Below are 12,477 nucleotides of genomic sequence, written 5' to 3'. Positions count from 1 at the left end.
ATATAATTGTAAAATTTCATGAAACTCTGTAATCTTTGTTTGGGAACATAGTAAACAGTTTTTTTGTTCAAGAACATTATTGATATGTCTCTCATACTTTTTTACAATTTAAAACTTACCATTATTAGATTTTAATACATGTTTTACCTGTTTGTGGTCTATTATAGTGCTCCCTCTCGTTAAATCTTCCTTCAACTCTCTCTGAAGCACCTAACCTTTTTCTGTATTCATCTTCAAAACCCTACAACAATATGAATAACTTTTAAAAAAAAAGGGAATGTACACAGCAATATGATCCCTTAACTTCCCAAATTGGAAAAAAAGAACAGAAATAGTGAACAAAATAATAAAATCCATGGTAACAGAACAACAACATTTCATCAAAATCACAAGTATTATAACAACATAAAGTCACAATGATGACCAACATCTCTTGTAAGTATCAAACAACTGTACAAGTTTACTGTGTGATATCAAGTACAAATACATGTTGAGTCAAAGCACCCTGTAAATTATCTATAAATCTCACAACCAACAACAAATAAGATGCCGTCTTTTTTATTCAACAACAAGATCAGTGACCTACTTGATCTACAATGGTTTTCTATAACACTACAGTTACTATTAGATACCTGAATACTTTTATGATCTTTCTCATACACAACCAGTAACACCTCTTTAATGTCCGAATTAGATTTGGAGAAATTTTCTACACATGAGAACATCTGTTTAGCCACTTTATCAACAGGATATCCAAGATTTCCAGTACCAAGAGAAGGAAAAGCTATGGATGTGAGCTGTTTCTTCTCAGTAGTGTCAAGGCATTCCATTACAAAGGACTCTAAAACCTATGAAAATACAATGTGCATTGACTGTACTATACATATTTTGTGATCTACATGCATTCTTATCACATAATTACAAAAAAACTGAAGATAATTACCTTAATAGATGACTGGTCATGCTTCCATGAAGGAAAACAGCCATGGAACACATGTCTACATGCTAGCTTCCCCCCTGATGTTACAGCCACATCTCCCTCCTGGATACCCTTAGGATAGTTTTGTTTACATTCATTCTGTATTGTCTGACCTCCAGCATTCAGGATTGATTTAGACAGTAAGCCATTCTCTAAGTTCAGGTCTCTTGAGGTAGAATTCACAATCACATCAACCTACAAAAATTGTGAGGTAAAAATGTATGTTCTGTATTTTTAATTCCTATTTCTGTATAATAATCGGTATTATAGAAAAAAATACAATCGTAAGAATAAGAAATAAATTATCAATTTATTATTACTAACAAACCTGAAAAAAAAGATACTGTAGATGAAAATGATATCAGACAGCAACCAAAAATGCTTGTAAAGAATGCCCCCTCTATACATAGTCACAATCCATATTTGGACTGAATTCAAGTGGCAGCTGAGATCTTCCTGATGACAATAACATAAAACAGGAAAATGATGTTGCACAGCAACTAAAATTTGTTAGATAATTACAATGAAATTTATATAGACTGATAAATAGAAAAGCAATTTCAATAAATACAATGTAATATAACCACCCACTTGTTGCATAAGGGTGTTAAATATTAGAATGGTCAAAATAATTTTGGGCTTAAGTTAAAGGAAGCCAATATTTTTTTCCATGTAATGGCATAAAATTGGACCTTTTCCAGGAGTATGGGAATGTAAATTCTATAATTAAAATAAATAATTATTTGTTTTTTTATTTATCTTTGACAATTTATTCCACTTTTCTATCAATATCTCTACACTAAATTTCTACACTATTGGTCAGAGTTTCCTTAACAAAATATGTGCAATGTTTATAATCTGATAGACTTGAAAAATAACAAAAATGTACACACTGAATGTCAATTGTTTTATTTTGCTGCAAATGCAATGTGGATTTTCCGACTACTAACCATATGGCCACAGCCCTTTAATTATGGATTCCATAGGGTTCAATACATTTTTGAAGGCATTTTTGGATGTTACATCAACTTGAACCATATGATACATTATATAAAAGAGCACTCAAATCGACCAGTATACACCTAGGACACTCCACTTTGAAACATTGGGGGATGAAGTGTGATTTAATTTTCAGCTAATCTCCAAACCCAGAGGTAATCCCTGTATGTCCTATGAAACACCAAAATAATCCTTGAATTGCTACTAGGTTTGCATCTAAAATAATTCTTTTAAGTATATATTTATTTTATCCATCTTTTTGTCAAGCTTTCCAAAGATTTTAAAGTCTCTAATGTAACTGATATTCTTGCACAACATCCAAGTATCGGTTGGAATTAAGTGTCTGTCCAGTACTAATTTTTTGTCTGACTCAGGTCAAAGTTCATTAGAGGTATTGGGCCATATCCCATCTTTTTATCACTGCCACAGCCATTACTTACCAGTCTGTATGGCTAAACCACAGAGACAATCCCCTGCAATGCGGCTTTGCACCATGACCTCTTAACGTCTGAGAGCAGAGAAGATCTATCACAAGAGCATGAACAAGCTGGAGTGTTAGAAGGAGTTTCAGTATATGATGGGTGTTCAGATACATTTCTAGGTCGGCAAAAGATATTGTGTCTTTGATTGTCTCAACAGACTGTGGCACGCTCAACCTATTGCATTTTGCTACCCACTGTCTACTTCTTGCGAAAAGTCATATCAGGTCGGTAAATCATTCATGTACATGTACTCAGTTTTCATAATATCAACAACTTCTGTGGACAAGTTTACTTTACCAAAGACAATACCATATATTTGCCATAGAAAACAGATTTCAGTTTCTCTGGGGATTGATCTTTCAAATGCATAGTTATATTTTGAAATTTTTTTTTTTTTTTTTTTTAAAGTTGCCAAAACTCTTGGGGAGACAGTTGCATCTGATGCCTCAATGGAAGTTATGGCACTAACAAATCTTAATCTTTTGTACTTATCAATTGATCTGAGGTGAACATATTGTATTGTCATCTATAGTCTAAAACCTAAGGCACAACAAATAATTATTATCACATGTACTTAACCTTTTGTTGAGTTAGTTGACCTCTAACTACATTAACTGTAATATTTCCAAACTTAAGACATCTATTCTTCTGGTCTTTCTTCTCTCGTGTCCTAACTGTAATAATTGCAAAATACATTGTAAACAGAAAGCATGTAGTTTTTACAAAGAAAAGAAGACACATAAAGTGCTCACTGGTCTTTTAAGCAATCAAATTTAGTTAACTTATAAACGTTACTACAAAAACATATGTTAATTTTTTGTTGCATTTAGGAGGAAATACTTTCATAATCTAATTGTGAAATATATCAGAAATTTGGTATAAGCTTATAAGCCTATCATTTCAAGAAAAACTAAGACCAAAGTCCAAATAAAATGCTACATAGGGTGCAGCTTGATACACTCTAAACATTCATGTTTCCCATTTTAGTGTTATGCCTACTTTGTGGTGTGTTTACACATATTTTAGCATTCGTTTAAATGCCCAATTAAAGCATAAATGAAGAATTCATGTAAATGCACAGTATATAAGCTTTCAATTAAAAGCACATTGGGAGCATTCATGTGAACCCATGAAAGGTTCGTTCATTTAAACACAATACCAGCCTTGGTTTAAATGCAATAAAAGCATTTGTTTGTTTTTGTACATTCATATTTTCTTTAATTCAACTGCTATTTGTAGATTTTTGCTATTAAATTTTTTGTGTTTTCATTTACTTAATTCTCTGTGTTTTCTTTCTTCATTATTTGTTAATATTTTTTTTCATCATTCATCTACCATAGATTTAAACACATGCAGTGAGCATTTGTCTCTCATGTTTTTAATAGCACGCCAAGAGCATTCATTTATCATGTGTTTAAATGCACTTTCGGAGTGTTTGGTGAACATTTAGTATGTGTTTAGAAATCTTACATGAAGGAAACCTAATCTCAAGGACTGTATAACCGCGAAGGTCAAACTCTGAACAGATGGGACATGTATAGAAACACCATTCAAACTTGATACAGCTTTTAATTTTGGTTGAAATTAGACATGAAATACAGGATAAGAATTAATTTGGCAAAACTCAAAATAGAAACTTTTTCAGACGCTGGAGGTATGACAACTTATGTTACAATTTCAAAGTGATCCATTCCCATTTTCAGGAGACCATCAGTTCAAGACTATTACCAGAATATAATGGCATTAAAACCTATGATTTTTCAACACTGTATACTTCAATTCCCCATACTCAGTTAAAATTGCGACTTAAAAACATTATACATCATTGTTTTTCCAAAAAACACCTAGATAAGAATGTATAGTTCTTGGTAGAGATTCCTCATACTTTGTAAAAAATAATTCCAAATCATCTTCCAAACATACAGAAAAAGATACATGTATTTACAAAATGCTGGAATTTTAATCGACAACATATTTGTCAAGTGTGGTGGACGCATTTTTCAACAAACCGTTGGCATTCCAATGTAAACAAATTGTGCTTGTCTACTTGCTGACCTATTCCTTTGATCTTGTGAGGCTGACTTTATAGATGATGTGATCCAAAAGAAAGAATATCATTTAGCTAGGTCCCTTAATCTCAGTTTCACAATACAGATGACATATTATATTTAAACAATCCCAATTTCAGGGATTTGGTACATCACATCTACCCAAAAGAACTCGAGATAAAGGATACTAGATTCACTGTGAAGTCAGCCTCATATCTTGACCTACACTTAGAAATCGATGATAAGGAGAATCTATTGACCAATCTTTATGCCAAACATGATGACTTTTCATTCAGAATTGTCAACTTTCCTTTCATCTGTGGCAACATCCTTCCAGGATAGAGTGTTCATATCACAACTCATAAGTTATGCCAGAGCTTGCCGAAACTATGCAGACTTTTTGTATCATGCTATACTTCTAACAAATAGGCTTCTGGAACAGGGTTATGTTGCTATAAGATTGAAGTCTTCAGTACAGAAGTTTTATGGTCGTCATCATGAACTCGTGGATCATTACGATGTCTCCATCTGTGCCAAGAAAACTGATTTGTTCAATGTGTCATAGTTTTCCTTTCCTTCTTCATCTACCCCAGACTTGACTTTTTATGAGCAATTCAGGCCCGATTTTTAACCCTAATTCGTAAAAAATTAGTCTTAACCCCCCTACCCCCCAAAAAAATTCTCAGTCTTCCTTCGGTATTGTGGTTTATGATCCAATTTAAAAGAGACCCATTCACTAATAGTAAAATTATTGGGTGGACATCAGAATAGTGCTTGTTTTTGACCCCCTTTTTTGACCCCTTATTTTTAAAACGTTTAAGTCTTCACTGAAAAATCAATCCAATTCTGATATAGATATAGACATCCATCCATATGCTTTTACTGGATTACATTTGTATATAGTTGAATTCTATGAAATGCTTGTTTTTAGCCCATTTTTGGCCCTTTATTTCAAAACATTTGAGCCATAATCCCCAAATCAATATCACCCTTTTGTTGTGGTTTGGAACATTGTCATAAAATTTTATAAAGATCATCCAACTAATCTTTCAATTATTGCACGAAATGGACAATGCCGAAGTAGATAGTGATTTGGATGATGACAGCACCATACCATTAAACAATTGCAAATCTTCTGCAGTCTATTAAAAAAAGGAAACTAGTCATTAGGACATGTAAGATTTGTAAGTCAAATTACAAGAGATCCAAATAATAAAATATATCTTTTTCCAGGCATCTATGAATGCCTAAAGTTTTGTCAAAATCTGGTCATGGTTAAGAAGGAGTTGTGCCTGTGTAAATCTGAAGACACATTCATGTAGATGAAATGACAGATAAATATACAGGGAGAATCTAAAATTCCCTTCTGTTTGCAAGAGGTTTAGAAAATGCTAAAATCTCAAAGGCAGACAATTTTAAGAGGAAACTATATGTACAAACACTTGTACCAGCTGTTAATAGTCATATTACCTTCATCTCTGTCATCTGGTACATTTTGTCTCCATCTCTGTTTTTTATCTAATTTTGCAAGATTTTGAACGCTGAAATTTTTTTTCATTCCTTTCACAAAGCAATCCACAGCATTGTCAACAATATCACAAAGAAAAATTTTCTTTATTTTACTTTTTGGATTGTTTTGGAAATATTCCTGTACAGCTCCCACTATAGTATTAGTAGCTTTGTCAACTGGGTAACCAAATATACCAGTAGATATTGCAGGGAGGGCGATCGATGAATACGATTTCTCATCTGTGCCTGCTAAGCTCAATAAAACACACATTTTCAAACAATCTTCTTCATCTTGACCTCCACCTTTCCAGGTTGGACCAACTGCATGGCAAATTTCACGACATTTTAGCTTTCCAGCTTTGGAGAAGAAAACTTCACCCTCTGAGAGGGAATTGTTTTGTTTTATGTGCTTAGTACATTCATCCTGAATAGCTTTACCACCTAAAAATGTTAAATGGGCTATTTGTAGTTTATTGAAGTATATAAAATACTGAAGTATACAGTTTGGTTGCTACGGTAATTCTAAATATTTCAACAATTATTATTAGTACATGTAATGGCTTTCATCAGTATCTCATCCAGGGGAAGAGAAGTATGAAAATTATTTTTTCTTATAAAATGTTTAAATGTGACCTGTCTATTTGACCTTTAACCTAAACAACTAATAGAATTCTAGATACTAATAAAGACTTAACATATGCACCATGTTTTTTTTTTAAAACCATAAACTATTTGATAAAAATATTGAAATTTACTAACCTTTGGATATTATCACACATGCCAGACCACCACGATGGTCCAAATCATTATTAGCAGCATTGGTAATGACATCAGCATTCAGTAGTGTAATGTCTCCTAGCACAGCAATAACCACACATCCTTCTGATAAACTTGCCTTGGCAACTTCAACAATGTCGTTTCGGCTGGTTGGTTTTATATTTCCACTTTCCTCTCTAGGACTTTGATTATGTTTCACTTTTGAGTTCTGATTTAGCTCAAGGAGAGATGTATTTATATCTGCTTCAATAACTACACCAATAGCTTTCTCTGTTGATTCAATCTTTTTTCTCCCTTCGGTCATCATGTATTTACCAATGCCAGGTTTTTTGATGGTGTGCTCTTTTGTTTCTACTTCTTTCAATATCTCATCTACTTTAAAGGTAGCACAATTTATTCCAACTTCATTCCCTTCAACTACAATTGAGTCAGAAGTTATTGTAACTCTGACTTTTTCTTTTTCAAGTCCTTTCTCAATATCCTTCAGTTTCCGCTTAAGTTGAGATTCTATCAATTTCATCTGACCAGTTGTTACATTGTATTCCCGTCTTTGGACCATATTTTTAGCCAGAAAATCTTGTACTTCCTCCCTCAAAATTCCAAATTTTGAACCATCTGTACTTAGAATAATAACTTGATCACTTTCAGAAATAATGTCCACATAAAAAACCTTATATTTCTCTTTCATTCTTGTTACTTGTTCCTTCCACATAGCACTTCTCAAAACAGAATCAGAAAATTTCTCCAATTTGACAACAGTTTCGTTGACAAATTTGTTAAAAATCTTAAAACACTCTGCAGCCTCTTTGTCAGACATGGCGTACATAACAATGTTATCATCTTTTATCTCCCAGAAACAAACTTTCTTCTTCTTTCTTATTACTTCTTTAATCAATAGAGCAACTTCAGGTCTGCAGGAATATTCCAGTTTGTATCTTGACAGAGTTCCAACTTTAACATTACAAATTTTATTTAAAATGCCTTCATACATTTTTATTTTAGCCTCTGTTACTTCTTTAGATAAGCCATCAAATGTAATCATTCTTTTCTCTGCCTCAATAAGAACTTGCAAGTTTCTGAATGACTTTAAATCTTTACTTTTAAAATCTTTTTGCATTAAGATGTCTATTTGGTAAGATTTAAGCTCAATTTTTTCTATTACTTGCTGCTTTTTCTGTTCAATTTCTGCCATAATTTGGTCAACAATTTTCTTGATTTGATCATGGAGTCCATTAACTTGTTTCTGGTAGCCAATGATGTAAATTGTACATTCACTTGCCTCCAAACTGATACCAACTCGTTCTGGCTCAGCAACTGTAATACTGCTCAGTTCTTCTTTTACAGGTTTCCAGGCATCTTGCAACATTTTAAATTGTTTTTCAGTAATACTGGTCAGTGCTTTATCTAGACATGTTTTGACCTCTCTTTCCCATGTTTTGGCAAGTTTTTTACAATCTTTCGTCTCCGATGTAAGAAGACATTTTATGGTGATTGTGAGGATTTTACTTTCTGGCCATTTTTGAACTTCAGCATGACAGGGTATGAGATTCTTATTTAATTCTTCATGAAATGGTTTAGCAAATGAAAGAAAATGAGCTTTCCTCTTATCCAGGTTTATTTGTAGAGGATCTAAAGGTTTAAACCTTGGACCATCACCAGTTGCTGTGCCCCCAAGACATTCCTGGTATATTTCTGTCTTAACCTTTGTTCCTTCAATAATATGAGTTTTTTTACATGCTGTGATAGGAGCTTAAAAGAAAAAAAACATATGCCAGGTTAAGTTCATAAATGAGTTGAATGAAACAATATTTTCAGTCTCTGAACTGATAGAGTACTGCACACAACAAAGCATAGTCTCTGATCAGATGCAACAAAAGAACGAAAAGACTAAAACTGCCAAAATTTATTTAAAAAAATCAAATTGACATGGCTGCATTCACAATAACAAATAGATTGGTTAATGCCTATTCTTATTAAACAAAGTTTCATATAACTAATTTGTTAATACACCAGGTTAAGTCTGTTTTATTCTTTTTATTTTGTATACTCATATAACAATATGCTAAAACATGCTTCCTCCATTTATTGGAGAACTGGATGATGGAAATCTCAAACAGTGTGAGGCAAACAATGAGTAAAATTTAGGAAAATGTTCAGATTACTTATAAAAAGCATGTATCTTATATATACTAGCTGTATTCCTTCATAGTGCCATGTAATCTTTAATTCAAATTCAAATTCAAAATCAGTTCTGAAAAAAATGTGTTTTTCTTTGCTTTTTTTGCCATTGCATCCAGAAATTACAAGTGACATCTCACCATTAGATAGGTATTAAATACTACAATACTTTAATACCCTAAGGAGAAGTTAAAATATTACAGCAGGGGTATAATAAATCAAAATTGAAGGGGGAAGTTAATATTTCCCAGCAAGGGGCAGGCTTTAAATTACCATAAGGGGGAAGTTAAAATATTGCAGCAAAAGACTTAATATATCATAAAGAAAAGGTTAAAATATTGTGGCAAGGGTGATTAATTCATCATAAGGAGAAGATTAAAATTTTGACGCAGTGGGTTAATTTATCACATAAGGTGGAGGTTATCACAGCAGGGTGATAATGTTTCATAAGGGGGAAATTAAAATATAGCAGTAGGGAGTTGGGGGGGGGAAGTAAACTAATCATGAAGGGGAAGCTAAAATATCTCAGCAGGGGGTTAATTTTTTATTAGGGGATCAAGTTGAAATATCCATAGTAAGGGGTTGATTGACCATATGACGATTAAAATATTGGAGCAGGTGGATAAAATATCACTAGAGGGGTTACATCAGAATAACCCTGGAGGTAAATTTTATGATATATTGACCCACAGGATAAAGTGTCATATGATATATTGACCCACAGGTTTAAGTGTTTTATGATATTTTACATGTTTTAACCCTTCCATCAATATTTCACAAGGGTCAAGATATCACATGACACCATAAACTGTAAATTAGTGATTATCATCAATAGTAGGAAATCAGCAGGGTTAAATATGGTTAAAAAAAATAATCTACACCAGTTGTTTGCTTGTTATATATACATGTAAACTTTAAACTTTTATACTGCTTATGTTAAGTCATGCTGGCCTCAAAAATCAAGCTTGTAATTTTAATAATATAGATGTACATATCCTCAGCTATAACATACAACAGAATAACAGTACACACACATACCTTCTGTATCAACAAAGTAAACAATACAGGTATGGTTCCTATCATCCATTTCAACTCGTTCCACTCCTTCTACACCTGATTTCCTATGGTTATCAAAATAGAACATAACAGCTTCCTCCTTTGTGCCTGGTTTAATATTGGAGACAATGATGCACTTGGATACAGGAACAACATCTACTGTCAGGTTTTTACCACTCAGTCTTTTGTTCTTAAATTCTTTCTGTAACTTGTCTATGTCTAAGAAAAATAAATTTTGAACATTTGGAAAAAATTGTTGGGGATAAACCAGATTTTTACTCAAAAAGCTAATCATATTAACATGCGGAAAATAGCAATACGATTCTGGAATTTTCATTTTTTTCATATACGGTGAAAATACATTGTGGGTACCAATTAGAGAATAAAGACAACTTCCTGGATTATTAAATTCCTGATTTGGCGGTTTCAGCATAAAAACCAATGCAAAATTTCAGTTTCATTGGGAACCAAATTTCGTGGTTTTGTCTACCAACAAAAGCCCCAATAATTAGTACAATATGAACACTAAAACTTTCACAGTAACTCATTGCTTTGATAAGAATTGCATTGCTTGGATTTGATTATTTGACGGTACGATTGATTTTACTGAATTAAATCGGTAAATCTTATTCACCTACCTTCTTCATTCATGGCATTATTTCTTTATCAGTACCTTGCATATGGCCACTATGATAAGTTTTTTGTAATATTTTTGGGATACTTAAATATTTCACTAAACAAACAGGGTCACATGATATCTGCCTATTCATTAAGAGCCAACTAGCTAATAATAAGGTCTACAATTCTTGAGGAGACCTCAAGAAACTTATCTAATTAGCTTCACATGTTCCTAAAGTTAATGAAACATGGAAGTCGATAGCACCAGTCAGTTATCATAAACTTTTTTATCATGCTTCAGTATAAATTTGATCTTATCTCTCCAAAAGGCCTTGATGGCCTATAACTATTGACCGTCCAATAGTGTCGTACTCATATTTCATGTTTTTCCCTCATATTCTTATTGGCATATCCAAGTTAAGATGTTCCCATTTTCTATTTTTTTTTACAAAGTTAAAACCAGATATTGCATGATCAGATGACAATCCACAATCATGCTTATACCATTCATACCTTGATTGTATTGTTATGGTTCAGTATTGCTGAAATATTTTAAAGAATTGGAGTTATCTCTCTTAGAATACATTAAGGGTTGTGATAATTATATCTCTTTGGGTATCATGGAGTATAAAGTTTAATCATGCTCTAGTTGTGCTGTTATAAACTATTGCCATCTCTCCTCTTTATTGCTTATCTCCTCTATGCTTATGTGCATAGTAAACTGCTCCATATTATAGTATTGTATCATATAATGTCCCATTAGAATTTGTCTTTCAGATTAAAGATAAGAAGGACAAGGGTTAGCGAAAATTTTTAGGGGAGATAATCTATTAAGTCACACTTCTTACAGGGGGGGGGGGGTTATTAGCAACATATTGTATGTAATTGTTCATTTCACAATCCATTCACACAATAAGAAATGAAATAGAAAAAATTGAAAAAAAGAAGAGATATGGTGAAATACATGTACAACAAATAAGTCAATTTATCATACTTCATGCAAATTTTCAGAATTTTGCTTGGTTCAATGTGAGGGTAATATTCTGCTCTATCACATGTCTCAGAGGGTGATAACTTTTTGCCTATTACCCTCCCATGAAAGGCTAAACTGGTTTCGGTAAAAAAGTACCCGTTCAATCTTAGTCACTTTTGCATGTGTATGTATATTTTTTTGGGAGGGGGGAGGTTATGATGCCAAATCTATTACAAATTTGTACCAAAACATTTCTAATTATTTTGGCAAAATAAAAAACTGAGGCTGGAACTGGAAAAGATAAAGTTCAAATGAGAATTATTTAATCTGCATTAATTCTGAACCGTTTTTAGTTTTTGTTGTAGTTGTTAATTCTGCCTTGTAAAAAGTTGGATAAAATAGTTATATACAAGAAAACGTATAATAGAAAAAAAAAAAAAATTTAGAAAAACAATACAAAAAAATACAGACACCTTATTGACATATCTGTTTCCCTGCTTGGAAAAGGTCCATCACGATTCATTGAATAAAGGTCAAAAAGGGGGTATGATCCTTAACTGACATTTACGGTTTCTTGAAAGAACTTGAAAGAAAACTATTAAAGAAAATATAAAGACCAAATAAACATACAAAACTTATTGTTAAAGACTTAGTTCGAAAATTAAAAGAATGATGATAGAACATTCAGTTAATAAAATAACATAATAGCTTAGAGGGTGATAGAGAGTATATTATCCCTTATAAAGCCATTGTCACCTAAGGCTATACCTCAGGATGACAACAATTTCCTCAGGGTAACTAACTGCTCTATCACCCTCTTAGCTATGTGCTATTAATATAGTGTTGAATGGTAATGAG

General features: G+C 32.6%; 1 protein-coding gene across 2 annotated transcripts in view; it reads right to left on the bottom strand.

The window, feature by feature from the left end:
• LOC148614993 (protein mono-ADP-ribosyltransferase PARP14-like) overlaps nt 1-12,477 on the bottom strand; it is a 39,196-nt gene that overhangs the window by 20,578 nt on the left and 6,141 nt on the right. For both annotated transcript variants that reach the window (XR_015923813.1, XM_088589582.1), the window contains exons 6-12: nt 10,011-10,247; nt 6,777-8,543; nt 5,979-6,458; nt 3,040-3,134; nt 944-1,174; nt 633-848; nt 148-241 (exon numbers count right to left, since the gene is read on the bottom strand). Coding sequence is in view for 1 of the 2 variants with exons in the window: in XM_088589582.1 (XP_088445708.1) it covers nt 148-241; nt 633-848; nt 944-1,174; nt 3,040-3,134; nt 5,979-6,458; nt 6,777-8,543; nt 10,011-10,247 (3,120 nt within the window). In the remaining variant the exon portion in view is untranslated. The remainder of the gene's footprint in view (nt 1-147; nt 242-632; nt 849-943; nt 1,175-3,039; nt 3,135-5,978; nt 6,459-6,776; nt 8,544-10,010; nt 10,248-12,477) is intronic.

This window comes from Perna viridis, chromosome 6 (assembly GCF_037379345.1).
Source record: "Perna viridis isolate PV_CMFRI_1.1 ecotype Kerala chromosome 6, ASM3737934v1, whole genome shotgun sequence".
NCBI classification, from domain to species: domain Eukaryota; kingdom Metazoa; phylum Mollusca; class Bivalvia; order Mytilida; family Mytilidae; genus Perna; species Perna viridis.
This window is presented reverse-complemented; position numbering and strand designations above follow the sequence as displayed.